Genomic DNA, 27178 nt, shown 5'->3' with positions numbered 1-27178 from the left:
GCTTTCTCCTTCAGTTGAACACAATACTTAGGAGAATATGACAAGTCTTTAAATGGTGCAAGGTTCTGTTATATAAGAAATAGGTTCGAAATATTTGCACTCCCACAATGTTTTCATAACATCCCATAGAGGTGTAGTTCTATCATTACGAACAACATATTTGTTCTCTCTCTTTGTATAAATCTTCATCTGTTTCTCAATGTTCATTCCACCACACTCCTTCAAGATTTCTCTGTAATTTCTGATGAAGTATGTTGTCATTGGTAATCTTTCATTTAGCATGTAGTGGTCTTCAACAAGAAGTAAGTCAATAGTTCGAGCAGTTTCACATTCTTTTGGTATGTAGTGAATTATTCTGTTATCTTTGGAGTCATTGAAATAACCAATGGTAACATTAAATGCTATACCTGCTGCGTCAGAAATTTCTTGTACTTTACTTTGAGGAAAGTCTCTAACACGAATGACTTCTCTCATGTGGTCAATAGTTTCTTCATTTACTCCAGCCTGAATGCAAGCATAAACGAAACAATTGTCTTCTGTCATAAGTGCTGCAGTTCTTTTGTTCAGTTCATTGAAGATTTGGTAGCGTTCAAGATTTATAGGTAATGTGCAAAGATACTTCCAGAACTGACCGCTTCTCTTCTTATAAAACTTCTTTTCACCATTATCTTTCCAAAAGCTTTCTATAAGTGCTGGGTTTCCTGTTTGCTTAAGAGCTTCCAAAATGGCTTTCTGGTCATTTGTCAGTGTGCTTTCATCTCTATATGGTCTCTTTTTTGGTTTGCCTTTCTTTACATCTGACATCGTTAAGCCTTCATATTCTGTTAAATCATACATCTTTATTTCAGTAAGATTCTTTATGTTTGTCAAGAAGAAGTCATAGTGCATTTCAACAATACCTGCAGCATTTGCTTCTATCTCTGATATAAAGTTCTCCTTCAAGAGCTGATGTAGTAATGTTCCAATATTATTGAGGTTTAACGTAGAACATTCATACTTTCCACCAAGTTTATAACATACCATCCATCTTTGTTGGGAGTTTATTTTAATCTTCTCTAAGAGTCTCATGAAAACCTTACCGAAATGTTTGTGTAAGTAGTCTCTGTTTGGTTCATCTAAAGCTTCGATGTTAAAGTCAATGAGTCTATTGCCTGTCTTAACATTCCTCTTCCTATTCTCTTCATCTTTCTTTAACATCTCTCACCTTCTTTTGGTTTGTCGTCAATGGAACGAAGGACATCGTTAGCTTTGCGAACTTGTTCTATAGCGCTCTTAAACATCTCTCTTCTCTGTTGTTTCAGTGTGTCGTCTCTTCTTCTTGTTTCACCAACGTTTGCATTTGTTATGTCAAACATTTCTCTTCTTACTTCATGAGGTACTGAACGTCTATGATATAAGTCAATAGCAACGTCATTTAAAGGAAATGCTCTTGCATGGACTTCGTCCTCGCCGCGTTGCGGCTTTATGAACTCATGAATTCTATCATAACTTATTGCACCATTATAGTCATTGAGGATGTCAGCGAGTGCTTTTTTGTTTGTCGCGTAATGCTTTGCAACATCTATGTTAGCTTCTGTAAGAAGTTGTTTTATTTCCGAGTGTTCTAACTTAGACAACTTCCGATACATCTTTAGTAGGAAATAAAAAAATTTCTTAGAAAAAAATTAGCTTAGATTTTTTAAGGCTAGTTTTAAAATATTTCGAACTTTTTATTATAATGAAACACATGCAAGATTGCAAGTTCTTTTCATACAATGCTCTCGCTACTGCCATCAAGAATGAGTTCAATAATGCTGCAAACGTTAATGTTATCTTTAACAAGAAGTTTGTGAAAGAATCTAAGTTCGGTCAGTATGTCAGACCATTAGCTATCGTCATTGACCGCAAACGTTATACTTCACAAGAGTTAGCAGTAGTTTTGAAACAAAAGAGTTTCTTCGTGAATGTCAAAGATACTCATTATACTGTTATAAAGAACTCTAACGTTGACTTCTTCAGTATTGCTATGAATCTTTCCGAACAGAAAGAATATAAGAAGGGTGAAACATCTGTGAAATATTATCCTTCATCTCTGAAGACAATAACGAACAAAGATGTCATACAGAAATTCTTACCAAAGGTTGAAGAAGCTTCTATTGACATTGACGAAGGAAGTGAAATGGTTGAAGAAATAGACCCTGAAGCTATTTAAGCAAAAATATATTTTTGTTCATTCTTCCTCTTTGAAGATATCGAAATATTCTGTTATTTTTTCCTTCAGTAATGTTAAGTCTTCTTTGAATGTAAGTATTGTGCAACCTTTGATGTCATAGTGTGTTTGAGGAAGAGTATTTTTGACAATTTCCTTTATTTGCTCATTCGGTGTCATTGAAATCGGTAAGTTTTCACGATAGAACCAGTTTCTGTCAGATTTATATATCTTAGCTAAGTCATAAAAGCTCTTGTTGTTTCTTCTGACTAAATGTAACATAACCATATCTTTATCTTCTTCTTTCTCCAACTCTTCAGTATATATCATATACTTATAACTCTTTTCCTTTCCTTTTGGTACTGAACGCGGTATTCTTTTCTGTATGCTTTTGTCTTTGGATTCAATGACTTCATCTTTTGCTTGAAGTTTCTTTTCCATCTCTCCACGTTCTGCTTTATATAGTTCATCTAACATCATGAAAATATAACAAGCATAACGGGGCCAAGCCCACATTGCTACAGCATTTACTAAAAGTCTATGAACATAATATCCTTTCAAACCAGGAGCCAAATTCTTGCGATTTTCATACGGAATCTCTTCCCCGGTTTTCCGAGGGAAGCAATCATATGAGGAATTCTTCTAAAAGTTCTTTTGTCTGTTGGTTTTCAAACCAATGATATGCTTGCTTTGTAGAACGAAGAGCATTCATTATACTTTGCATTTGGTACATGTCATCTTTGACTGAACGAATGAGACGTAACTGTTTGTTATACTGTATGTACTCGTATTCTTCATTTATGGCTTCATGAACGATAGCAGTTGTTGTGTTCTCTAATGTTGTCATTGCTGTTCTTACATACAAGATAAAAAATTTTCTTAGAAAAAATTAGCGTTATTTTTCTAACTAATGAAATTCATGAAATTTGGTCATTTTTCAGCAAAAATAATGTTTAGGGTAGAAGGTTAGATCTACCCTCATTTCTACCCTCATTTCTACCCTCATTTCTACCCTAAACATTATTTTTGGTCGTTTATGACAAAATAAATGGTTCATTTACTCACAATATTTTTGTACAAAACGACCCCAAACTTTTAACTTCTTTTCTGCAGCTTCTAATGCTATCTTAGCGAGTTCATATTCTCTAAATTCTCTCTTTAAATCTTCTTGTTCCCATTGGTCTAGTTCGTATGGAGAATCTCTATAACCATAACACATCTCACGTTCATGTTCTAATTGTTTTTCATGCATTTTCCTAACTTCTTCTTCAAACAAATGTTTTGCATTCTCTACTGTATCTTCAAGTTCTTCTTCATCTAACTTCTCATGAACTTTCTTGTCTATGGAGTCCATAATTTTTCCAACTGCTATGCAATATTTTGGAGAAGCCCACATTGCTATATAGTTTATAAGTCTTGGGTCTACATACGTTCCTCTAACCTGTTTGATTTCATCAGGAATTCCTGCATGAATTTTGTATAAAAACCAACCGTCTGTATTCCGGCGGTTGCTATATTCTTCACAAAACGCCTTATAATACTCTTCCCAGGACTTATTTTCCAACAACTTTCTAAAGTCTTTCCTAAACTGCTGACACATCTTTGTTGCATTAATGTAACCATCCTTGTCTCTACGTAAGACTTCAATACCGTTATAAGTGCCTTTTGTGAATGTTTCGCCATTAGATTTGTTCGTGAACGTTTTTGCTTCGACTGACATTACTGTTCTTACATACAAGATAAAAAATTTTCTTAGAAAAAAATTAGCGTTATTTTTTCTATCTTAAGGAAATTCATGAAAATTCAAGAGGGTAGAAATGAGGGTAGAAATGAGGGTAGATCTAACCATCTACCCTAAACATTATTTTTGTCTGATTTACATCTAATGAAAAAGTTTAGAAGAATTTTCTCATTCTTTCTGGCTTATTTTTGTCTTTCCAGTACTCCCGCTCTAATGGCCCCAGATGTGTTGGCTTTGACTCTCTCAAGTTCTTAGATGGTATAACATCTTCAACGCCTCCTTCATATCTTACTTTATAAGTGTCATCGTTTATGTTGTAGCCAAGTATTTCAATAACCACTCCTCGCTTTGCTTCGTCAATGGTTTCAGCAAGTTTGCCATTACTACTTTCGACTAATTTGTGACGAGGGTAAAACGCAATAGAGTCGTCAGCAGCTTTTATAAGATATCCATTACCTTGCGTAGAGTCTACGATATAATAGTTTCTACTTAACCTTAAACGTTTCTTTGTCAACGGTTTGTCGTCAAGAACTACACGAACTTTTGTACCAGGAATGAGGGTAGATTGTGTTGAATTTCTGATATTTTGTGTTTGGCTTCGTTTCTTTTGTATATACTTTTCTTCTTGTTGTTGTGTCATTGAATTTGGTGTATGTCCTGTTGTAGAATGTGTTGAGGAATTATATACTTCGAGAAAATGTTTCATTGTTTCTTCGGTAAAGTCTCGCTCTTGGTTTAAATATCTGAGCGTTCTTATGAAGCGGTTTATGATGCCGAGTATGTTATGGTTATGGTCTTCAGTAGTGTAGTGAGTTATGTTATGCTTAATGAGAAAATCTGTGATTTCATTGCTGAGGTATGCACTGTCTTGGTCTGATGTTAAAGTATTTGGGCTATGTTCTGCTACAAACTTTTGTAAAACTCTTAACACTTCACGAGTTCCTTTATTTTTCATTGGATATGCATATGCTTTACGAGTGTTAACATTAATGAAGATGAGGAATGGTTTATGTCCTCCTTTTCTGCTTTGAATGAGAGTGTCAAATTGGTATGCGTCAGGAGCATTGGAGTAAATTGGTAAAAAGTAGTCGTAAGGGTTTATTTTTGTTTGATGTACAACATTTTTGTCAAAGAACCTTTTCACTTCAGCTCTGTTAGTAAATCCCCAACTCTTTGCAGCTTCATTGAACTTCTTAAATGACCTCCATGGATGTTGTTCGAATACTTCTTTCAAGCTCATTTATGTAAAGTTAAAGATTTTAAGCTGTGCGGTACCATGCGAATATAGTCACAAATGGTGGCATATAATCTGCACCCGAGCCTGTTGGATTTGTTGTGAAAGTGTGGACATGATTTCCTCCCGGTTCAGTTGGTCGAAAAATCTTTTTTGCTGAATTGTTATAAGATGGAGATAAAACTTCATGGCCAGCTTCAAACTCTGAGTTGTATAATGGGTGGTCTCTTAATGAGTGGCTATGGTCGCCAGAAAAGTTTGTCGTTCCTGTATGAGTGTGCGGCGGAAGGTTTGCTTCTTTAATTTTCTTCGAACCTCCTGTTTGCTTTGAAGAGTTAGCACAGTATAAGAATTTGTCTACAATCTGTTCCCACGTACCAAAACCTAAAACACTTGCTGGATTTGTTGAATTCATTGACGTATAAATAGAACCAACAGGATATAATGTTTGAAGTATTTCATTTTTCATGCTTGTAATCACATCATTTACTTCTGACTTCTTTGCATAATTTTCATCTACATAAGTTTTATCTGCTTTAAGGTCTAAACATCCTGAAACCCATCCTGTATCAGCTTTAACTTTAAAAGTCTCCGATGTCCATTCCATATCCGCCTTCTTCTCTAACTCATCGTTAACATAAGTTTTATCTGCTTTAAGGTCTAAACATCCTGAAACCCATCCTGTATCAGCTTTAACTTTAAAAGTCTCCGATGTCCATTCCATATCCGCCTTCTTCTCTAACTCATCGTTAACATAAGTTTTATCTGCTTTCTTATCATATAAATCTTGAGCAGTGAATTTAACATTATTTTCATCATCCATGACATAAACATTTTTACAGCTAATGCCTTTCGTCGTTGTTATGTTTTCATTCGATGTTAAACCTTGTGGAAAGTTAGGAGGTTTATAATATAATGTATCCCCACCAGTTCCTTCAATACTTTCTATAGCAACAGTAGTGAAGGATTTATGTGTATGGTTCTTGTCGGCTTTACTATTTAATGTAGCTTGAAGTTCATTTATATCGGAGATATTGTGTTTATGAGATTTCAAAACTTTGTTCGTTGCGTCAAGTTCATCTTTGTCAGCTTTACTTTTAATAGCATCTTCAAACGTTATTTTTGCCTTAACTCTCAAAGTAAATCTTGGTTCAACTAATACACCGTTAACAAAGAAACTAGAGGCATAAATTTCATCGTTATAACCAAATGTTTCTTGTGCTTTACCTGTGTCATACTGTACAGTACAGCGTATGTCATAACCTTTATCACGAATGTATTTATATCTTCTTTCATTAACATCTTCAGTGCTTATTTGTTCATCCTGTGTTAAATATCCATGGTAGTCCGTTATAATCTGTTCGTCTGAACTTATATAATGAACATGGTTTTTATCTGCTTTTTCGGCTAATTTCTCTTCTATCTCATTTATTTCAAGTTCATGCCTACCACCACCTCCTTCAGAAGTATTTTTCTTCAGCTCTTGAAGAACGTCCACTTCGCCATCTTTGGTGTCAATAATGCGACTTTGAGTTAAAACCTTTCCTGTCTTAATGGATGTTTGTAAAACTTCTTCTTCACCGTGTTCGGGGTCATGGTCGTCATCATATCTTGTGAAATCAGAGATGTTGTCATACATTAAGCATATCTGTCTCAAAAGTTCTGCTATTTGAAACTGGAACGAAAGATATACAGAACTTTCATCATCTCCTAAAGTCAAGTCTGCTTTCTTAAGTATTTCTTGAATGTATGCAATGAGAACAGAGTACCTTGGAAAATATTCGAACAATATTTCATTAGCTGTTGGTTTTGGTGGTTCTTCTGGAGTTTCTGTTGTTTCAGTTCCTTCTGTAGGTTCTGTTGGAGTTTCTGCATCTCTTGACTTCAATGCTCTTGCTCTCAAAGACCTAAATGTTAGAGCACCAGGTTTTACAAAGGACTTTATAAATGCTTTAATAGTTCCTGGTAAGTTATTGTTAGCATTAAGTAAGTTCCTTATGCTTCCATCATGTACGTCCATAGCACTATATAAAAAATCTATACTTTTCTTGTAGTCAGCAATAGACTGACTGTGATTTTTTAAAGATTTGTCAATACCTTAAGCCAATCTTCATGCATGTCTGATACTGAGCCAAGAATATCATTTGCTTCCTTTAGTGTATTTTGTGCTTCTCGTAAAGTATCCAATCCCGTACGTGCATTGTTTGCTATACGTCTTACAGTATCTATTTGACTCCTTTTTCTTGCATCCAACCAGATAAAGTTTTAATAGTATCCGAACCATTTGAAATGAAGTTCAAAGCATTTTTAATGTCATTTAAAACTTCTTCACCAAGTACCGCCCATATCTTTCCGATTTGGTATTGAAGAACTCCATATGAAGCAGCTGTTAAACCAGTATTTATAAGGTTCCATATCCATGATTTAGCAGTTTTTCCATCCTTTCCATCTACACCATCCAAACCGTTCTCGCCTTGAGGTCCTTGTATTCCTTGTATTCCTTGTGGTCCTTGAGGTCCGGTGTCACCCTTCTCTCCTTTCAGTTCATCTTTATGTTCGTTATAATATTCTAATGTCATAAGGTGTACATCATTACTGCTACCAGCAACGCCGAGAATTTGTTTCTCATTCATGACTAAATTCTTTAGGCATTTAATGTTGTCGTCAAATCGAAAGCTCTTTAACAATTCAATGAGAACATTTAATACTTTCACTAATGAGGCATCTACTGTAGAATTTATATATTGCACCGTTCCATCATTTATGATGGGAACCTTGCTTATTGTAATGAATGGGTCATAAGTGTTAAAAGTATCGAAATCAATGACTTTTTTAGTCTTTCCATCGTCAATGATTAAATCATTGCCTTCAATGGTTAAAGTTGAGTTTTCGTTTACTAGTTCATGTGCTCTTCTTGCTTCATTTGTTTCATACGCATATGCAGCAATAGTCATATTTTAATGAGAATAAAATGTTGTTCTATTTGCAAAGTACAGACTCAAACGAATACGGGACAGTAAAGCTACAAACAAACTTAGGTCTTCAGAATGAAGCGCTTGCTTTCAGAGTTGATGACTTCAATACTATCGCAACTTTTGTCATAACAGATGAAACAGATTTCATAGAGATTGAAATAGATGACAAAAGAAGTGTTATAACATTTCCTAACAGAGCCGAGTACAGAATAGATAAAATTGCTGGAGTGTTAAATGCTCTCATAAATGAAGAAACTATTGACAACATAGATGTCGAACTCTCTTCTGAGGGAACATTGAAGTTCAGTTATGCGAAGGAGTTCAAGATAACACGAATGAGTCATAGAGTTCAATTGCTTCTGGGTGCATACCATATGACATTTCCTTTGAAAAGTGTTGACAAAACGATTGAGATGAAATCTGTTCCATATGTATGTTATGGCAACTGTTTGTACATTGAGTCAAAAATAGCTAATGTCACAGGTATTTCAGGAGTTAATAGTAAAGGTTCAGTAGAATATAAATCCTTCTGTTATGCAGTCAATTCAATGTTCATTCCAAACGTTCCTGTCATAGCAACTCATTTAGGTAAATGGGTTCGCATTAGTCCTCATAATTTGAAAGACATGCAATTCAGACTTGTTGACTTTCAAGGAGAGCCTGTAGAACTGAAGGCACCAGTGCGAATGACTGTTGAAGTTGACTTTTTAGAAAATATTAAATGCAACAGCTTACAAGAGAACTCAGAGCTAAAAATATAAAGTATGAATGTTATGTATTAGGTCATGAACTTTGGTTGTTGCTGTTTGATTGAAACAATGAGTTAGTTTGTCAGTCAAGAGAACAGAAAAATATTGTGTTAGTGAAAACTGCACCAAGTCAATAAGATTAGGTTTGCATTATGAAGATGAGTTCGATACTGTTGAAGAAGTTTTGGATAGATACTATAAGTTGCTTTAATTTACTAAAACATATTTCAAACAAAGCTTATATTCTGTTGAAAGTTTTGTATATTCATTCGAATATTTATACTTAAACTCAACTCCTGTAGTTCCTGGTGTTTCAATGATGCGGATGTTACCTATTTTCATGAATGGTGTCGTTTGACCACAGCATTCGATTTCAGGGTCGAGATAGTCAATGACACATTGTTTCCCTGTTATTCGTGATATAACATTTTCAAGGTCCTCCTTTGTTAGAATTATTTGGTTCTTGCTTATAAGATTTACCAAAAGCTTCTTATCGTCTTTGAGTAAAATTGTTTGGTATAACTGAAGAAGGTAATGGTCTACGTTATCTGAAGGATTTGTTTGAACATTTGTGTAGGATTGTCGTTTGGCTTCTCTTGAAAGAATTGGTCCAGTGGTGGATACTCTAACTTAACATCTGATGTAGCGTTAGCGTTTGCACTTGAAGCTGAGTTTAAATTCACCGACTTAAGTTCTGGTTCTTTTCTTTCAAACATCTGAACTATAGTTTTTTGACAATATTGTTTGTCGTTCGTGTGTCAACATTTGATGTTGGTTCAATTGGAACATTAACGGCACCAGCTAAGATGAATTTGCTTCTCATTCATATAGAATAAAAACCTTTTATATGTATGAAATGAACAATATACTCGACAAGGGTTTGAATGCAAAGCTAACGAATGAAAATATTGTTGAATTCACTGAGACAGGTGCTGTGTATAAAGATGTAGAACTACTGAACAAAAGAGCTAAGGGAAGAAGCAGGAATGAACAAAGGGTGGAAGCTATAAAAATTTATGTCAATGATGGCTCAGGAGGTTCAAACATAAAGTATGCAGAAAGTTATAGAGTTTATGCTCTCAAAGGTGAAAAGCCTTCATTTAAGAACAGCTATTCTAACGCATATCCTCAAAAGCTAACGGATGGGGAAGTGGATGATATGAATGACAGCAAAAATATTAACAGAAATGGCGACAGAGATGCATGGAATTTGTTTACCATCAGTCAATTGAAGGTTAAACTTTAAAACAATGTTGGTCGTTCCCATGGAATATTTTTGACTTTAATGGTATTAGTCATGATATGAATCTCAAGGTATGAACGAGGAGAGATGAGAGACTTATATGCTTCCCAAATTTCTTCAAAAGGTAATGTTATACCTGACTGTTTCCAAATGAGTTCAATGTCATAGCGTGAGAAACCTTGAAAGATAACGAAGTCAGTTATGAGATGTTTTATGTTTAAAGCAAGAAAGCGCCATGTTTGCATAAGTATTGCTACAGTTAAATGGTAATGTCTGACTTTAGTAATGATGTTAGCTAATGGTGAGTCAGGCTTTGACACTAAACCTTTTCCGGCGAAGTCGTCACAAACTAACAAAGTGTTTGATGGATATTTTTTGAAGGGGTATTTTGAAAGTTTTGACAGAATGTAGTTTGTAAGTCGTTTCATATTGTAAACTCCTGAGTATTGACGTAAGTGGTGTTTGTCAATAATTCTTTCCATCTCCTCAGAAGTCTTTTGCATTCCTGACTGTATAAATTCAACGATAGCATAATATTTCCTCTTACGTCGAATGTAACGTTGAAGAAATTCAATGAGTTCACTGTCTGGAACTTTAACGACAGAGGCTTGAACTTTTGACATAAATGTTTTCGCTGTTGAGTCCATAGAGTCTGAAGTTGCTGATATAATGATTTGGTCATAATATGAGTCATTTCCTAAACGCTCTGTTATGAGTATATTACGAATTAAATTAAATGTCTTACCTGAACCCATCTTTCCACAATAGAAATAAACGCCATTTGAACAGAACTCATAGTCCTTACTGAAAGGAAGAATAAGAGAAGAGTTAAGTTTGTCTGTAGTTTCATTCATGTCTTCATCTACGTCATGTATTAAATGCTTCATTTTATCTCCATTAAAAATGCAAGTCAGAAATATTCAGAACATAGCACCGAGTCTAACTGACAAGAGTATAAAGATATACTATGAACATGTTATGATGAAACCTACCAAAATTCAAGAAAGTCAGTATACTTATGAATATCCAAGACACTGGGTAGAGTATGTAGGAGGTGAGAAAGCTATTGAAATCAGACAGGTTCGAAGTATTCCAGCAGGAAGAACAATATTATTGAAGAACTTTAATGTTTTGAGGTATAATGATGAAACAAAGAAGCAAGATAGTTTCCCTGTTGCTGTGTATGTGAACTTAGATACAGGAGATGACATGAAAGTTTTTAACACAAAGCTTCAAACGGTAGTGAGAGAACAACTTACTGCGGAAGGACATCCATTACCTTCAGAAGTTACCATAGCATATAATTTTGAAACAAACTCAATAGATTTTAAAGTCGTCTCTGCAAAGAAGTCAGGATTTTACATTTAATGAAGCAGATGTATATTCGAATGAAAACTTCAAAGCTATTGCATGGTTAGATAATGACGATTGCTTTAAGAAAATATTTAAATACAGTGACTCAACGATGTCAATAGATGACCTTCGTGGAATGTTACCATCAACGTTTACAGTAGAAGGTTCAGCAGGATTGCTTACAAGATTGTCAATTGGTGGTATTTGGTCTCGTGAGAACATTGTTATAAAATCCAGTATAAGTGAATTTGCTGACGAATCTATATTATGTCTTTCAAACTACATGTATTCGCCGCCGAAGCATTATAGTATAACAAACTTTGTCAGTAAGTTTAACATAAGACTTGTCGAACCTTCTTCAATGAAAGATGTTGTGCTACCTAAAGATGGAAAGGATGGACTCATTATTGAGATGATTTTAATAGCATATTAAATGAGCTTGTTCTTGAAGGTCATTCATGATGAAATAACTGTTGTAGAAGATGTTAGCAATTGTTCAGACATTTTGAAGCGTATAGATGATATAAGAAAGAAGTTAGATAGACCGCAAAGCGGTGAGGGCGAAGCCCGTGAGAACGCTTATGTTTCATTGACTTTCTCCAGTAACGAGAACTTTTATGAGATAATATTGAAGAGAGATGATTTTAATATGGTGTAAATGGTAGCTTGGGCAGCTTTAGGCGCAATGGGAACAAAAGCATTAGCATTTGGAGCAAAAGCACTTGGAGCTTATGACGCAGTAAATAAAATGAGTGGAGGAAGGGTTTCGAAGACATTAGATGCAAATAAAGGGAAGATTGGAGGCTGGGTTGCAAAGAAGTTAAGATTAAATAAAATAGGGCTCATAAATAAAGCATCCAATTTGGTTGCGACTGAGTCAGAAAATGCTTTAGGAAAGGACGATGAGTTTGCAAAACACGCAAAAGACTTTAATGACCAGATGAAAGGTGAAACAATGCATTTAAATAGAGTCGATGGAACTAAAGAAAATGTTTCTTCTCCACCAGTAGTTCTTCCATATGGTCCCTATGGAATGTATGGAAACCCTTACGAAAGACCATTTGACCCATTGACTGGTGGAAGTAACTGGTATCATTACGGCCGAAGAAGAAAGACAGTCAAGTTGGAGACAGACGTAAAGAAAGCAACTAAAAAGAAACCAAGGAAGAGAGTTATAAAGCAATGAGAACGTTTATGTTATGAGAAATTTTTAACGTTAGTTTTATTTTTACTGAAAATTTTTATTTGGATGTAAATGACAGAACAAAAGCAACTCATTTGAATTCCACAGTATAACAAACATACATTTAAACATTTATTCTTCCTTCCTGAGCATAACATGTTCTTTCAAATACATCCGAGACCAGTTGACTTTTCATTGACTGTGTATAAAGATAGAAATAGTTATATCATTAAACCATACGATGACGAAGGTAAGTTATGTAAATTGTACGTTAAGAAGTTAGAGAAAGTTTATGGCTTCAAGTATGACTACAATAGGGTTAACACTGATGATGAAGATATTGAGGAAAATTTATGAGAACATTAGTGAAGTCGTTAGTGAGAACGATAGTGAGAACGATAGTGAGAACGTTTATTTTTACATTAGTGAGTTCGTTAGTGAAGTGGTTGGCGGCTTTGTAAATATTTAAGGTTAAGTTAGTGCTTGTGTTAGTGAGAACGTTAGTGAGAACGTTAGTGAGAACGTTTATTTTTTCATGCACGTGCATTGTGTCGCGGGGAGTTGCCATGGGCAATGACCTGCGCACAATATATAACGTACAGAGAGGTGAGATGAGGTGGTTTATGTGATAAATACTTTACGTGGCAGAAATAGTTTAAGGTTATTAGAAATATTGCATCTGCGATGTAAAATATACGTTAGTGGTTTTGTAAAGTGTCAGATTGACATATCTTCGGTAAGATGGCGCGCAGTGCCTCCGTACCGACGATATGTGTATTAATTCATAAATGACCCAACAAGTAAAACCAGATAAAATAGATTATCGAATTTTAGAGGATGGTCTTCCTGTTTATATTCAAAGATTTAAAGGGAAGCAATATTATAGAATTGTTAATCCTGAATACATAAAACATTTATTTAAAAAGGAAGACTGTGAATTATTAAACGTTAATGAATATGAAACCAATAAATCAAAATTGAAATATAAATATATTGGAAGTGATGAAAGATGCAAAGATAAAGATAAAGTTTATACAGTTTCATATAATGAATGGAAAACCAATAAGATAAGAAAACATTTAGGAGATTATGGGAAATGTTCTGAATTCTTTAAATCTAGTATATACGAGAGAGTAAAAGAAATTAGAAATAATTATTTTCATGAATAAAAAATAAACTTTAAAAATTCATGTCTTACATTTTTGAATAATTTATTTTTTTAATTCGTAAGAAATGAACGGAACAAAATTCGTGGGAGACAACATAATAATGGTGAGTATATCATTGCATGCAGAAGATTTATATGAAAATTATATTCAATTTTGTGAAAAATATAAATATAAGCCGGATTATAAAGAAAAATTTATACAAAATATAAAACCTCTTGTTGATGATTGGAATAAAAAATACTTAAAGAAAGCCAGTGAATTAGAAGAAATAGAAAATGATGACACGTCTGATGAATTTTTCATTTATGAAGGTGATGTTTATAGATTAAATGAAAAGGCTTTATATAAAGATTATATACGGGGTAAGAAAAAATTAGATGAATTTTATAAAGCTTGTGTCTTGAATTATTAAAAAATAAACTTCTTACGAAAAATTAAAACTTAGTTATGTTTATTATTTTATTTTTTTATTTTGTATGAAATGAGCGTCAAAACTAACAACGTTAAAAAATTAGGATTCACAAACGAGGAAATAAAGGATATATTAGAGGAGGCGGGTTATGAAGTTAATAAATATTATTTAAGAAATTGTAAAAAATTTGCCGAGTTATTAAATGATTTAAATTATGATGGAAAAATGAATAAAGATGATGTTATAAATTTCTTATATCCTACATCTGAAGAAGAAAAACCCGAAGAACCTGATGTTTTCCCTGAATATTATGAAGAACGGATTAAAGATGATGAATACAATGAAATTGAAAGACTGAAAAAAATAAGAGATGAAATAGATGAAAAAATTAAGGAATTAAGAGAAGTTGAAAAATATAATGAAAATGAAGTAGAGGGTTTAATGAATATCCCAGCTTCAGAATCAGAAGTTCAGAAATCTCATGAAGAAAGATATAAAAATTATGTCTCAGAATCAACACAAAATTTATTAGATGGTGAAATAGACGAAACACTTTCAGAAGAAGGTATTAAATTTATTCGTAAACATAAGTTACAATTTATTGATAATGAAGAATACCCATGTATATTACTTTCACCACCTTTAGATTCCGAAAAATTCAAAAAAGTTCTTAAAAACGTGACATATGCAACTAATACAATTAAGAAAGAAGATCATGATATTTACACAAATTATTATTTAAATAAAAAAAAAAAAAAGGTAGTGGGGCCTCCAGGCACTTCGTGCCCTCTAGCCCTGAAGATGTTTAGTATAACTTTGTCCGGACAAGTAAGGGTCTATCGTCGCTACAGGAAAAGTTACAGGCGTTCCAAGGAAGTATACTTTGAGAAGCCTTCTTCTGGGTCGAAAACATTATATAATGTGTCGCTTTTCACAAATTATATATGTTTTCATGTTTTGTCACTTTTCTGTCACTTTTCAGGAAAAAAACATTTTTATTATTATATATAAATGAATTTTACAAAACCTCCGTTACCGTTCTTTGGAAATAAGAGTAAATGTAAAGATATTATATTGAGAGAGCTTAAGAAACTACCGAATGGTCTAACATTTGTAGATTTGTTCGGTGGAAGTTTCTATATATCCCATTTATGTCATACAATATTCCCAGACTCAAAGATTATATGCAATGACTTCGACAACTATATGGACCGTCTCAAACATATACCAGACACAAACAATATATTGAAAGAGTTAAAAGAAAAGATACCTATAGGTAAGATGGAACGTATACCATTAGATAAGAAAAATATTGTGAGAGAGGTTTTGAAAAAAGCAGAATATATAGACTGGGATAGTATATCTGCTAGACTATTATATAGTGGTTCTATAAGAGTTCATGACATTGAAACACTTATGTCAAAAGTTTTATATCTCAACTATACAAATGTTTTCAAAGAGAACATAGAAAAATATATTGAGGGTATAGAGTTTGTGAGATGTCATTGGACAGAGTTGTATGAAAAATATAAAGACAAGGAAAATGTTTTCTTTATAGTGGACCCGCCGTTCTATAACACATGGGATTTTCAATACCAAGTAGACTGGACTTTGAGAGACTCTTTAGAAACTTTAGACGTTTTACATAACCATCCATGCTTTTACTTTACATCCGATAAAAGTGGTTTGGAAACCGTTATGAGATGGTTAGAGGACATACATGACTATGAGTTTAGATATGACAAGATAGAATATGAGAGAGGTCCTATAAACCGGAGAAAGTGTCACAATAACGAAATTTTATTAGTAAGTAAATGTGGTTTGAAATAGGACTACTTGTTTTAGGTTTTTTCCATTGTGTCATTTATTTATTTGACGTGGCAGAAAAGTACAGAGAATATGAAGATGAACCAATGCCTGCAAATGTTCAGCATATGTACTCGTAAGAGATATTTTTATCTAATATTAAATGGACGCACAGAACTTAGCGAATGCACAGCAACCTGGACAACCAAACCCAGAGAATATTCCAAATGAAGTTAGAATACAAACTGCGATGGCAAACTATGGTCAAGTGCCAACAGATGTACAAATGCAAACTGCCATGTCAAATGACGCTGCGTTAGGTTTGCCACCATGGTATGCAAATATGAGATGGAAAGAGTTTTATACAAACCCTGAAGTGGGATATAAACAACTTTATGCAGATGACGCGAACACAGGAGTTGACCCAGAATATGTTTTCTACCAGAGGAGAAACAGAATGTATGAGCTCCAGTTAAAGAATGCTATGGAACTCAACAGGAAACGTAAGAGACTAGGTGGACATTAGATTTTTACATATAGTAAAATGGGTTTCTTCAGTAGTATTGGAAACTTCTTCAGAAGAGTTGGAAGAGGTATATTGAATGGAATAAAAACCGTAGGAAGAGGAATTTGGAACGGAGTCAAAAATATTGGTAAAAGAGTAGGTCAGTTTGTTGGTATTATACCTAAAGACCCTGAACCAGAAGAACAAGCTCCTGTTATACAACAGCCTGAACCTGCACCACAGTCTAGTTGGCAACCAAATCCAACACCTCAACCGTATTAAAAAATTATATTTTTACCGTTCGATAGTAGTTGTATATGAAACTAAGTTCTAAGTAAAACACATGGTATAATGGAATTATTCTTTTTCTTCCATCTGTAGTAAACCATACTTGAAAGTCTGAAATACTTCCACTTGGTGGTTCGTATAACTTTGTAGGTTTTTCGTAAAAGTCATTTGCCAAGCATAAGAAAGAGTTTGGGCGCCAGAAAATGAAGCATGAACAATAATAGCATCTTGGTCGAAAATATTTTCATATGTTCCATTAGGGTTTTCGACTTCATAAAAGTCTGGGTGTACTGGATATGCTGCAGGCTGATTTAACATCCTCATAAATCTATACCATGCCAAGTTGTTATATTTTGTAGAAATATAAACGTTTTCTCCAAGGTCTTCTATTTTATTGATTTTAACAGTTGCATTTTTCCTGTCATAAATAATATCGAGATGGTACTCTCCCTCGTCAATGTTATACTGGTTTGCATATTCGATATAGATATCGTTTATTTTTTCTTGAAAAGCTTGAAGAGTTGTTTCTAAGTTTACAAGCAAACTAACTTGTAAAAGTTTTCCCTGTTCAAATTTCTCATACATACGTTTTTCTTTGTTATAGTATCGAACTTCAAAACCGACCGTAAATGGGAAACCATGTATGGCTTCTGAAATGAACTTCATTCTACGAAAGCCAATAGCTTTTGTGACAGATGGGTCTCTTAACCATCTTAATGGGTAGTCAAAACGATAGCCTTCATGCTTTACGGTCTCTGTCTCAAACTTTTGACCGACATTAGTAAAAAGTTCATCTAATGGTTTAGTTGTAGCAACTCTTGAATTTTCTTTTTCTATTGAAAGCATATTTTATCTAGAATAAAAATGTCAAATGAAACAGCGTCTATGAGAGAAATACAACACAACCGACAACTCATTATGCAAGCTCTAAATAAGAACACAACAAACTTTTCAAACTATTCTAAATATCTGAGTCATTGAAAGAAGGAAACTTAAAACTGACATTAAACCCAATGACAGATGAGTTTCTGTTTCAAGACAGAAGAACAATGTCTGTATAATCCAACAAAAGGAACTTTAAACGAGAAACCTATAAATGAACTTCTTTTGAAAACAGATGTTGACAACAAAGCTGACAAAGAATATGTAGACGATGCAATAGCAAAAGAAGAAGAAAGAGCTAACAATGCTTATGCAACAAAAGAACATACTCATCCTGAACTAGCAGACAAAACATATGTTGACAATAAAATGTCAAGTGAAGTGACAAGAGCTGAAAACGAATATTCTAAAAAGACTCATATACATTCTATATCTGAAATAACAGACTTACAAGAAACCTTAAACAGTAAAAGTGCCGTTGGACATACACATACCATTGCAAATATTACAAACTTACAAGAAACCTTAAACAGGAAAAGTGCCGTTGGACATACACATTCTATATCTGAAATAACAGACTTACAAGAAACCTTAAACAGTAAAAGTGCCGTTGGACATACACATTCTATATCTGAAATAACAGACTTAAACGTTAGCCTTGAAAAGAAAGCAGATAAAACATATGTCAATGAAATATACCAAAGTTTGATAGGAACAACAAAAAATATTGAAACTATTGTTGGTGACTTTTCTGTCAATGAAGAAAATAAATATTTTAGATGGCAGTTTGTACATTCCTTAAAAAATGGTATACGGTATAAACTCATTCCGAAAAATAACAATGAAATGTATGTAAGCTATATAAAGAATAATGGTACACAAGTTAAAGTTCCATTAGACAACAACTGCTACTTAAACTTATATGGAGACGAACAAAAGAAATATTTCCGAGTTTATGAAATGGCAGATATGACATTGCCTGACCCAGCTCCAGCACCATATTATTATGACTATGTAGATGACGAAGGAACACTACATGCAGATGAACAAAAGCAAACATTATATTTAGATTATTATAGATATAAAAGATATAATGCAATAGAAAAAACGAGAATAGTATATTATTATATAGATGACAGAAATAAATATTATAGTCAAGATTTTACCCACCCTGAAAACATAAGATTATATTATAAAAAATATTCTGACACAAACCAGAAGAAACCTGAAATAGTTGCACTATATTTTAAGTTCAAAAGAGACAATCCTATAATATCTCATATGTTTGATTTAATGAACCCAGTAGGTTCTATTTATACATCTATGGAAGCAAGAGGTCCTCAAGTAATGTTTGGTGTTGGTGCATGGGAACAAATAGTCGACAGGTTTTTGTATTGTGCAAACTCTTCAAAGGAAACAGGAGGTTCGAAGAAAATTACTGAAGCAAACCTTCCACCGCACACTCATACAGGAACTACAAACTTTTCTGGCGACCATAGTCACTCATTAAGAGACCATCCATTATACAACTCAGAATATTATGCTGGCAATGACGTTTTATCTCCAGATTATAACCATTCAGCAAAAAAGACTTTTCGACCAACTGAACCAGGAGGAAATCATACACATACTTTCACAACAAATCCAACAGGCTTGGGTAAAGACTACATGCCACCTTACATGACAGTTTACGCATGGTATAGAATTGCTTAGTCGTCATTTTCAACTTCTTTAGCATATTCGTCAGGAGTTGTCTTATATTTGTTAGGAACTGTCTTTGAAAGTATACCACCTTGAACTTTGACAAGTTTGAAACGAGGTCTGACAATAGTAGTTTTATCTTCTGCTTGCAGTGTGTACATTTTGCCATGTTTGCCTAAAACTTCATAATATTCTCTTGTATACTTTCTTCTATTTTTACGAACACGAATGTGAGTACCTGTCGGTTCCCATTGTTGTCATAGTCAATAGTATTTCATATGGGTCGCGTTTAGGTATTTCTATTTTTACTTTGTCGCCTTTCTGAAGTTTGAAGCCCGGCATTCTTTCTTGTTTGTCTCTTTTGACTAAATTATTAAATATATAGTCTTTCTCTAAGTCAGGGTTGTTTTTCATTTCTTCGGGGGAGTGGTTTCCCAAACCTTTTTGTTTACGGCTATTGTAAATATTTAAAACTTGTCTCATCTTTGCCATGGAGAAGTGTCTATATTTGTCGTCATATGACATTTCATTTGCTTCACCACCTTGTGGTTGGTTTAAGTCTCTTAACATTTTTATACAACCGTCAATGACACCAAGAGCAGAATGGTTTTGGTCGACAATGAAATATTGGTTTACATTTTTTGAACGCAGATAGTTTTTTACATCATCTGATTTGAAAGAACTTTCATAGTCAGATGTCAGTTTTGTTGGATGGTATTTGTCAACGAATATTGTCAAAGCAGTTTTCACATCTAAAATATTTTTGGACCATAATGGTATGGCTTCACAGTATCTTGTGTTTTGACCGACAAATATTAGCCAGTATGGTGGTCCATCTGTTCTAACTCTCGGAATGTTTTCCAAGATATCCATAAACCAAGCATTTGGTGTTGAACTAAAGATTTTTATCATGAGTGCTTTTTTTGTTGCCTTAGAAACATAGGGGTCCTTGTTTGGATTCGTCATTTTTTAACCCATAAGAAATGGGTTTATTTGGCGCATTAGCAGGAGTTGCATCCAGATTTTTGCCCGCAGTGGGAACAATAGCCAGAGGTGTATTTGGAGTTGGAAGGAAGATTTTGAGTACATTAGGTATACTTAAAGAGAAAGCACAACCTATTATACAAACTGTACAGAAAGGTTGGGATGTAGCACGAGATGCAACAAATCTTATTCCAAATCCTGAAACAAGAGGAAAAGTTCAAGGATGGATGGACAATGTAGGAAGACAAGCAGGAAACTATTATAACAAAGCAAATGACTACTATAACCAAGCAGGACACTATATGGACCAAGGTGAAAGATTCTTTAACAGAGGATATAACCATGCACAACAGTGGGTAAACAATAACCAACCTCAACCGCCTCAAACGTGGGGAATGTAAAATTTTTTACTGAGATGAAATGAACAATACAGCATTGAGACAAATGGGTTCAAGATGGATTTGTCGGCTTCCAGCAGTTACACCACGTGTTTGTCAAGTTCTTCCTATACCTCAGGAAGTTTTAGACCGACTTAAAAAACAACAACAACCAGTTGAAAACAAACCAAACTAAAATTTTTTACTGAGATGAAATGACCGAAGAAGTTGAAACGGTAGATTTGACACCACAAACAAAAAGTTCAGAACCATTGTCAAAACCTGTCAAAGAACTTACAGATGAAGAGAAAAATTCAATAATAGAAAGTGCCAGGTCTGGAAATACAAACCCTAACTACAAAGTCACTTTTCATAAAAATGGAACGGCAAGTATCTCAAAAAAGAAACAGACTCTCACAAATAAAATATTGAAGTCTGAAGGAGCTTTCGAGACAACAGATGGAAAAGTTTACTTCACTGACCAACAGTTCATTATAGAACATCTCATTGACTTAGAGTCGAAATATTCTAAACTTTACAACAAACACAAAAAGTTGAAAGGAAAACAAAAACAAATGGCATATGATATTTATGAAGATGTTGACGACACAACTGTTCCTGCAGGTGAAGTAAAGTCAGAGAAACCGAAAAGTGACGAAAAACCGATAGAAGAAGAAAAACCAAAAACTGAAGATAAACCAAAACCAAAGTTTAGTTTGGAAACTAAACCAAGTCAACCTTCATTAGCTGGTATGGGTTGGCGTCAAAGACTTATGGCAGCAGGCGGTTATGTTAAGTAAAGAAAAAAAATTTTTTTTTTATTTTTATAAAAATGCCCCCATATAGAATGGATAGAAAATCTGCTAGAATAAAAGCAGAGTTACAAAGATATGGTTGGAGAGTTTCGAAGAATTTTAAATATAGGAAGGGAAGACCCATAAAAGTCTATGACAAATTGTCTGGTCTTCGCTACGAAATGGATTTGGAAACAGCACGTGCAAATTATCCAAACAGACTAGAGAGGTTAGAAGAAGAACGTCTTATGGACATGCCTTTCGATGTTAGTGAACCTCAAGTTGAAGGACACGACGGCTTTGCCAGATTCTACTGGAAACATGACGAACAATTGCATCCTTGAGAAGGAAAAAAGGTAGTGCAGAGGATGGTCATGCTCCCATGGAAAGAACAAGATATGCATATGAAAAGTATCGTGAAGTTAGAAGTCAAATTACATCTGGTCGAACCTTTACAGTAAACTTTGACGAAGGAAAGAACAAAGAAGGCTTCATGGGTGTACTTGCTGCAATTCAAGACGGAAATAAGAAAGGACACAATCTCAGATTGACCATAACGGATTTGGATGGTCACATTTACTATGCAAATGGCAATGAACAAACAGCTGCAAAACTTCTTGACGCTTTCAAGACTACAAAGAGAGAACAAATGGTTGACTCCGACTCAGACATTTTGAATGCAATTGAAGGAATTGCAAGTGTCAAGTTCGAATGGTACCAACCTAACCCTCAAGCAGTCAGACAACATGCTGGATACTTCCCCTTCATAAATAAGTCTGACATTGACTTGACAAGGTATGGAATTTACAATTCAATTGAAACAATTGTCAACGAACCTTGCATTCTTACATGTCTCAGGAACTCTGGTCTTGTTACAGATGAGAAGATGAAGTATCTTGAGTCATGTGTGAAGACAAGGTACATTCTCAGAGGTCAATTGGCAAAAAATTGCACCGTTGGCAAATGTCAATATCCGAGTCAACATACCTACAGCTAAAAGGTTCTTCACATGACGACTATGTTGTTGAGTTCAATTTACCATGGTTGAAGATTGCAATTGTCCACAACCACTTCATGTTGAACGAAAGTCTTACAAACCCATTGTTCGGAAAAGGCAAGTGCAACATTGTCAGAGCTGTAAACATTCTTTTCGAGAAAGGTTTGTTGGAACCAATTCCAGATGACAAGCTGACAGAAACTTTTGTACCAAAAGACGAAACAAACTTTTCACTGTTAGCAAGACCAAAATTGTTCCAGACAAAGTTCTAGTACAAAAGAAGTACACAATTCCACAAGGAGTTGGATTGTTCGGATACCAACCTGAACCAGAAGAACTTCCAATGAGGTTGCAAGAACTTCAAGATGCTATAAATAAACTTTCATTGAGACATCCAATTGACGTCAAATTGTATTGGAGAGCATCTGAGTTTAGGTCAGAAGGTTTTATATGAAACAGGTTGCTTCGACGATGTTTATGAGATAACAGGAGAAGTTTCTCAGAAGATAAGAGACTCACTTGAATTTCCACAAACCGGACCAATTGGTTGCGACAAGTTCGACTCAAACGAAAAGATATACTATGTCGACCTTAACGCTGCATACATGAGGTTTGTCCAATATATTCCGACTGGAATTCCAAACGAAGATGGTGAGTTCCCGGGAAGGAACTATACAGTTGGAAAAGTCATTACAACAACTGTATGATATTAAGGAAAGCTTCAAACCCCAAACTTGCAATGACACTCAAATTGCTTATGAATTCGACATGGGGATATTCCATTAAGAAACCTCAAGAGATGAAGAGTAAACATTATGAGAAGGTCGACAACTTTGTTGAAAGGTTTTCTCCTTTTGTTTTGAAGTACGAATTCACTCAAGGTCAAAGTGGCTTAGTAACCACATTAAAACCTATTGTCGAACATTGGTCTTACCCTCAGTTCGCAAAGCAGTCCTTGACAACTACAACAAATTCTTCTCGGAAGTCAAATCGAAAGTGAAGGTTTACTATGAGAACATTGACGCACTCATGACGAACGAAGAAGGATACAACAAACTCATTGAAATGGGAATGGTCGGTGAAAAGATGGGTCAATTCAAATTGGACAAAATTTTCACCGAAGTTCATGTCCTCTCCAAGCGTAAGTACTGGGGCATACTTGAAGACGGCACAGAAATAAAACATTGCATGAAATAAAAAATTTTTATTCGAATTTGAATTAAAATGTGGGAATTCTTGGGAACGGGAAAGGCTTATTTACTTGAGGAACAGGTAAAGGTGGTGGAGGTGGAGGTGGTGGCAACCAGTCCATTTTATATTCCTTCCTAGCTAATTTCCGTTTAATTTCATGGTCGCCCTCGGAGTCTTTGAATCGGACAGGTCGAGTTACACCATTCTTGGTCTCAAACTCATATATAACCTGTTTGTCTGTATTTTCATCGACTATGGCACGAGACACAAACATTGACCAAACGGACAAAAAGTGTCATTTCGGATGGTCAAGCAGCCAATCGCATTCGAGCACTTCGAAGAAGCCTTACGTTCCAAGGGAGAGGGTGTCTGGTGCAAGGCAGAGGTCATGAAACTCTACGAGCAGTACATCCTCAATGCCTGGGAGGACAAATCGTCCTTGGATTGGCAATTCTACCAACTCCTCTGGGACGACCTCCTACGCAACTGGGATAACGAAAGAGTCCAATTCAAAGGTCGGGAACTAATTTTGCAAATTACCCTTAATTTAACATACTTATCCAAATAAACACCTAAATTTACTTGGGGTTTCCCCCTAAAATAAAATTTTTTTACTCTTAGAACCACTCGAGGTTCTCCTTACGGTTGTTGAGCTTGTCACCGTCAATGTGTCTGACCCTCGTCTTCTTGTCTGGATTTGGAACCCATTGCATACCGACAAGCCTTCCCATGGAAATTGAACCGTAATTTCGAAGGTTAAGGTTCAAGTGTCCCAAGTTGTTGAGGACTGGGGTAAGAACCTTGCCTGTCTCCTTGTTGCGGATTTGGTATGGGTAGGGTTGGGAAATTTCGTAAGCGTCATCGGCAACAAGGGTTGCCCATGTAGCGGCTTCAGGAACTTCTTCGTGTTTCTCTTCTTCCTCTTCTTCCTCTTCTTCCTCGACAATTCCTTCTTCAATTTGGTACTCACGAAGTACGGTGTTGCATGTTCTGTCCTTTCCGAGTACCTTCCAGATGGCGTCTATCTCTTCGAAGAAACGGTAGATGAGTCGGGCAAGGTTTTGGTTCTCTATGTTGTATTGGCGCAAGGTTTCCGCGAAATCGTTCAGGACTTTCTCATTGGAAGCTTGGTTCGTGAGGACATTGGCTTTGAGATTGGCTATCTCTAACATAAGACTACTTTGGAGAGTCTTAATGGTGTTTGTCAGATGAGCGTTCAATTGGGCAATTTGAATTTGAACTGGGCGCTTGTCTGGCAACCTTGAAAGGACATCTGCCATTGAGTTTGGCTTCGGTGCTTGTTCGGACATCGAAAAAATGAAGTGGTTTGAGAATGCGGTTTTACTTCAAAAAGCTTGTTATGACAGTTATGTCATACAACAAGTTTAAAATAATATCTTGTTCTTCTTCTGAACGTTTGTTGTCTCTTCCGATAAAAGTTTGGAACATGAGAACCAAAAAACGTTTTTTGAGATTGCGGAAGAGTTCAGGCAAACGTTCATATTCCGGATATGTTGGGAGCAGTTCGAAACATCTGAGCTGACTTTCGGACAAAATTGGGACAATGTCAACAAATTCATCTTTGGTCGGACTGCTTGAAGGTAAGTCCCTTACATGTAAGTAGCTCTGGTAAAGTCTTCTCATTTCTGCTAACTTTTGGAGTATAGCTTCGTAGTTTAGAAGTTTTAATTTTAATTGTCTTATTCCACTCTTGACATCTAAACGGTAACTATCCATGAGGTCAAGAGTAGCTTTGGTAGCTTTAAGTGGAGCTATCTGTTCCTTGACTCCTGCAATTTTGGTTGCAATTGTGATTTGAGCTCCTTCAAGTTCGCCGTCTATGTCGTTCTCAACGTCTTCAAGCATGGCTTGAAACTCTTCATCGGTCCATTGAGATTGGTGTGGGACGAATTTAACTTGCTTCATTCAAAAAATGAAAAAAATGTTTTTACTCTAAACGTTAAGGTTGACTTGAACTGGTTGGATGTCGCCTTCACAGGTTATGTAGAACGGCTGACCCGAGAAGTGAAGGAGAGACTGAATTGCCAATTTCATATGGGGTAGGGGGTTCTCCTTGTTTGGTATTTTTATCCAAGGACGTTTGTTTAGGAACTTAACAAGAGCTTCTCTTTTGGCGTCCTTTATGCCATCGTAGGCTGTCCCGTCTGGTATTTGAATTGGAATTCCAGTCGAAGTCTCGAGCTGAAGTGTAGACCTTCCAGAAATAGTGGTGAACTTGACCTTGGGCTTCATTACCCTGCGCAAGTACTGCTTAACAACTTCATTTATCTCTATAAGGTAAATTGCCTCGTCAAATCCTTCTGGTATTCCGAGTCCTTCCATCCGACAGGAAAATATTTTCCCGACAACTGGAAAAAATTTTCCGGACAAAGGGAAAAATTTTTCCTTCCGACAGGAAGAACTCTTCCAGTTGTCCGTCCGTAAACCATTCAAATTTTCGAAAATTGAGAACTTTTTGGTCGAACTTCAGAAAAAGTTTTTCCTTCCAACAGAAAAAGTTCTTCCTTCCGACAGGAAAAGTTTTTCCCGACAACTGGAAAAAATTTTCCATCCGACAGGACACAAACGAATGTCCCACGTCCCACCAACCGAGTCCATTCCCAAACCAGAAGAACCGAAAGCTGCAGAACCACAACAGTCTCCTCAGCAACCTCAGTTCCAGCAAGTACCTCCGATTTACTACCAATTTCCACCTCAAGATTACTACCCACCACAAGGCTTCCCGAACTACCCTCCTCAGCCTATGCCTTACTTCCCCAACCCTTGGATGTTCCAGCAAGCTCCACCCCAGCAATTCCAATCTCAATCCAAATCGAAGAGAGACCAAGAGTTCGAAGAAGGTCTGAACCGCTTACGCAAAGATTATGCCACAGCCCCTATGGAAGACGACAGGCTTTCAGTCTCTTCCCTCAAATCGACCGATTCGACTCGTACCACAGATTCGGTTCGTGACCGTGAAGACTACCTCAAGCAGTCTGAGAGACTCTTCATCCTACAATCATTTGCAGTTGGAGCTCTCAAGAACATGCGCAATTACGAAGGTCAGACACCAGCTGGAGACCGCAAAACAGACGTACTCGCAAGAGCCGTCCAGCTCGTCAAAACAAAGACTGAGATAGTCGACTTCATTCTTGCAGCTTGCCCATACAAGTAAAAAAATAAACAATTACGAGTTAAACTTTTTATTCTTTCTTTTCTGAGTTGTTTAGAGCTGGTTTCTCTTGTAGGAACCTTTCGTACTCTTCCATGGTCATGTAATTGCGAATTTGGTACGCAATTCCAGGTTCGTTGTTTTTGAACCTTACGTATGTAACGCTTCCATCCTCCTCAGGGAAGTAAGCTGCTAACATCTGACCAAGTTTTCTCGGTGACTCGGAGCTCATTA

The 27178-nt window shown here is 35.5% G+C and overlaps 23 protein-coding genes and 4 pseudogenes across 27 annotated transcripts, besides 3 other annotated features; 12 read left to right on the top strand and 15 right to left on the bottom strand.

The window, feature by feature from the left end:
* Positions 1–11913: part of a mobile genetic element that runs on past the window's edge.
* Positions 49–888, bottom strand: TVAGG3_0726350 (organellar and viral DNA polymerase type B; the record flags this gene model as incomplete). Its single annotated transcript, XM_051244348.1, has 1 exon — positions 49–888. One exon carries the CDS (start codon positions 886–888, stop codon positions 49–51), a length of 840 nt encoding a protein of 279 aa, XP_051090935.1.
* On the bottom strand, positions 1191–1628 carry TVAGG3_0726340 (organellar and viral DNA polymerase type B; the record flags this gene model as incomplete). Its single annotated transcript, XM_051244347.1, has 1 exon — positions 1191–1628. The coding sequence occupies one exon, from the start codon at positions 1626–1628 to the stop codon at positions 1191–1193; it is 438 nt and encodes a 145-aa protein (XP_051090934.1).
* On the top strand, positions 1718–2191 carry TVAGG3_0726330 (uncharacterized protein; the record flags this gene model as incomplete). Its single annotated transcript, XM_051244346.1, has 1 exon — positions 1718–2191. The coding sequence occupies one exon, from the start codon at positions 1718–1720 to the stop codon at positions 2189–2191; it is 474 nt and encodes a 157-aa protein (XP_051090933.1).
* On the bottom strand, positions 2210–2518 carry TVAGG3_0726320 (uncharacterized protein; the record flags this gene model as incomplete). The annotated part of the gene is made up of 1 exon (XM_051244345.1): positions 2210–2518. The coding sequence occupies one exon, from the start codon at positions 2516–2518 to the stop codon at positions 2210–2212; it is 309 nt and encodes a 102-aa protein (XP_051090932.1).
* Positions 3246–3788, bottom strand: TVAGG3_0726310 (uncharacterized protein; the record flags this gene model as incomplete). The annotated part of the gene is made up of 1 exon (XM_051244344.1): positions 3246–3788. One exon carries the CDS (start codon positions 3786–3788, stop codon positions 3246–3248), a length of 543 nt encoding a protein of 180 aa, XP_051090931.1.
* On the bottom strand, positions 4117–5169 carry TVAGG3_0726300 (integrase core domain containing protein family; the record flags this gene model as incomplete). The annotated part of the gene is made up of 1 exon (XM_051244343.1): positions 4117–5169. A coding segment is annotated over one exon (1053 nt), but the record flags the coding sequence as incomplete, so codon positions are not given.
* TVAGG3_0726290 (keratin-associated protein family) lies at positions 5801–6802 on the bottom strand (the record flags this gene model as incomplete). The annotated part of the gene is made up of 1 exon (XM_051244342.1): positions 5801–6802. A coding segment is annotated over one exon (1002 nt), but the record flags the coding sequence as incomplete, so codon positions are not given.
* TVAGG3_0726280 (organellar and viral DNA polymerase type B) lies at positions 7844–8117 on the bottom strand (the record flags this gene model as incomplete). Its single annotated transcript, XM_051244341.1, has 1 exon — positions 7844–8117. A coding segment is annotated over one exon (274 nt), but the record flags the coding sequence as incomplete, so codon positions are not given.
* TVAGG3_0726270 (uncharacterized protein) lies at positions 8135–8899 on the top strand (the record flags this gene model as incomplete). Its single annotated transcript, XM_051244340.1, has 1 exon — positions 8135–8899. The coding sequence occupies one exon, from the start codon at positions 8135–8137 to the stop codon at positions 8897–8899; it is 765 nt and encodes a 254-aa protein (XP_051090927.1).
* On the bottom strand, positions 9095–9710 carry TVAGG3_0726260 (annotated as a pseudogene). The gene has a single exon. A coding segment is annotated over exon 1 (616 nt).
* On the bottom strand, positions 10130–10984 carry TVAGG3_0726250 (protein of unknown function, DUF4106 family; the record flags this gene model as incomplete). Its single annotated transcript, XM_051244339.1, has 1 exon — positions 10130–10984. One exon carries the CDS (start codon positions 10982–10984, stop codon positions 10130–10132), a length of 855 nt encoding a protein of 284 aa, XP_051090926.1.
* A 228-nt stretch (positions 11914–12141) lies between the features above and the next one.
* On the top strand, positions 12142–12669 carry TVAGG3_0726230 (protein of unknown function, DUF4107 family; the record flags this gene model as incomplete). The annotated part of the gene is made up of 1 exon (XM_001299575.2): positions 12142–12669. One exon carries the CDS (start codon positions 12142–12144, stop codon positions 12667–12669), a length of 528 nt encoding a protein of 175 aa, XP_001299576.2.
* A 1577-nt stretch (positions 12670–14246) lies between these two features.
* Positions 14247–14743: a mobile genetic element.
* A 1473-nt stretch (positions 14744–16216) lies between these two features.
* Positions 16217–16533, top strand: TVAGG3_0726210 (uncharacterized protein; the record flags this gene model as incomplete). The annotated part of the gene is made up of 1 exon (XM_051244338.1): positions 16217–16533. A coding segment is annotated over one exon (317 nt), but the record flags the coding sequence as incomplete, so codon positions are not given.
* Positions 16534–16597: 64 nt separating this feature from the next.
* Positions 16598–16840, top strand: TVAGG3_0726200 (serine threonine-protein phosphatase family; the record flags this gene model as incomplete). Its single annotated transcript, XM_051244337.1, has 1 exon — positions 16598–16840. One exon carries the CDS (start codon positions 16598–16600, stop codon positions 16838–16840), a length of 243 nt encoding a protein of 80 aa, XP_051090924.1.
* Positions 16841–17064: 224 nt separating this feature from the next.
* On the bottom strand, positions 17065–17692 carry TVAGG3_0726190 (uncharacterized protein; the record flags this gene model as incomplete). Its single annotated transcript, XM_051244336.1, has 1 exon — positions 17065–17692. A coding segment is annotated over one exon (628 nt), but the record flags the coding sequence as incomplete, so codon positions are not given.
* A 447-nt stretch (positions 17693–18139) lies between these two features.
* Positions 18140–27178: part of a mobile genetic element that runs on past the window's edge.
* On the top strand, positions 18689–19441 carry TVAGG3_0726180 (keratin-associated protein family; the record flags this gene model as incomplete). Its single annotated transcript, XM_051244335.1, has 1 exon — positions 18689–19441. One exon carries the CDS (start codon positions 18689–18691, stop codon positions 19439–19441), a length of 753 nt encoding a protein of 250 aa, XP_051090922.1.
* Positions 20413–20814, top strand: TVAGG3_0726170 (uncharacterized protein; the record flags this gene model as incomplete). Its single annotated transcript, XM_051244334.1, has 1 exon — positions 20413–20814. The coding sequence occupies one exon, from the start codon at positions 20413–20415 to the stop codon at positions 20812–20814; it is 402 nt and encodes a 133-aa protein (XP_051090921.1).
* On the top strand, positions 21298–21590 carry TVAGG3_0726160 (annotated as a pseudogene). The gene has a single exon. A coding segment is annotated over exon 1 (293 nt).
* On the top strand, positions 21767–22379 carry TVAGG3_0726150 (annotated as a pseudogene). Its single transcript has one exon. A coding segment is annotated over exon 1 (613 nt).
* Positions 23339–23778, top strand: TVAGG3_0726140 (annotated as a pseudogene). Its single transcript has one exon. A coding segment is annotated over exon 1 (440 nt).
* Positions 23801–24046, bottom strand: TVAGG3_0726130 (uncharacterized protein; the record flags this gene model as incomplete). Its single annotated transcript, XM_051244333.1, has 1 exon — positions 23801–24046. One exon carries the CDS (start codon positions 24044–24046, stop codon positions 23801–23803), a length of 246 nt encoding a protein of 81 aa, XP_051090920.1.
* Positions 24077–24340, top strand: TVAGG3_0726120 (uncharacterized protein; the record flags this gene model as incomplete). The annotated part of the gene is made up of 1 exon (XM_051244332.1): positions 24077–24340. The coding sequence occupies one exon, from the start codon at positions 24077–24079 to the stop codon at positions 24338–24340; it is 264 nt and encodes an 87-aa protein (XP_051090919.1).
* TVAGG3_0726110 (HNH endonuclease family) lies at positions 24390–24944 on the bottom strand (the record flags this gene model as incomplete). The annotated part of the gene is made up of 1 exon (XM_051244331.1): positions 24390–24944. One exon carries the CDS (start codon positions 24942–24944, stop codon positions 24390–24392), a length of 555 nt encoding a protein of 184 aa, XP_051090918.1.
* On the bottom strand, positions 25114–25698 carry TVAGG3_0726100 (uncharacterized protein; the record flags this gene model as incomplete). Its single annotated transcript, XM_051244330.1, has 1 exon — positions 25114–25698. One exon carries the CDS (start codon positions 25696–25698, stop codon positions 25114–25116), a length of 585 nt encoding a protein of 194 aa, XP_051090917.1.
* Positions 25726–26115, bottom strand: TVAGG3_0726090 (uncharacterized protein; the record flags this gene model as incomplete). The annotated part of the gene is made up of 1 exon (XM_051244329.1): positions 25726–26115. One exon carries the CDS (start codon positions 26113–26115, stop codon positions 25726–25728), a length of 390 nt encoding a protein of 129 aa, XP_051090916.1.
* TVAGG3_0726080 (uncharacterized protein) lies at positions 26363–26947 on the top strand (the record flags this gene model as incomplete). Its single annotated transcript, XM_051244328.1, has 1 exon — positions 26363–26947. The coding sequence occupies one exon, from the start codon at positions 26363–26365 to the stop codon at positions 26945–26947; it is 585 nt and encodes a 194-aa protein (XP_051090915.1).
* Positions 26976–27176, bottom strand: TVAGG3_0726070 (uncharacterized protein; the record flags this gene model as incomplete). The annotated part of the gene is made up of 1 exon (XM_051244327.1): positions 26976–27176. One exon carries the CDS (start codon positions 27174–27176, stop codon positions 26976–26978), a length of 201 nt encoding a protein of 66 aa, XP_051090914.1.

The sequence above is a fragment of the Trichomonas vaginalis genome, chromosome III (genome assembly GCF_026262505.1).
Source record: "Trichomonas vaginalis G3 chromosome III, whole genome shotgun sequence".
Classification (NCBI taxonomy): Eukaryota; Parabasalia; order Trichomonadida; family Trichomonadidae; genus Trichomonas; species Trichomonas vaginalis.
This window is presented reverse-complemented; position numbering and strand designations above follow the sequence as displayed.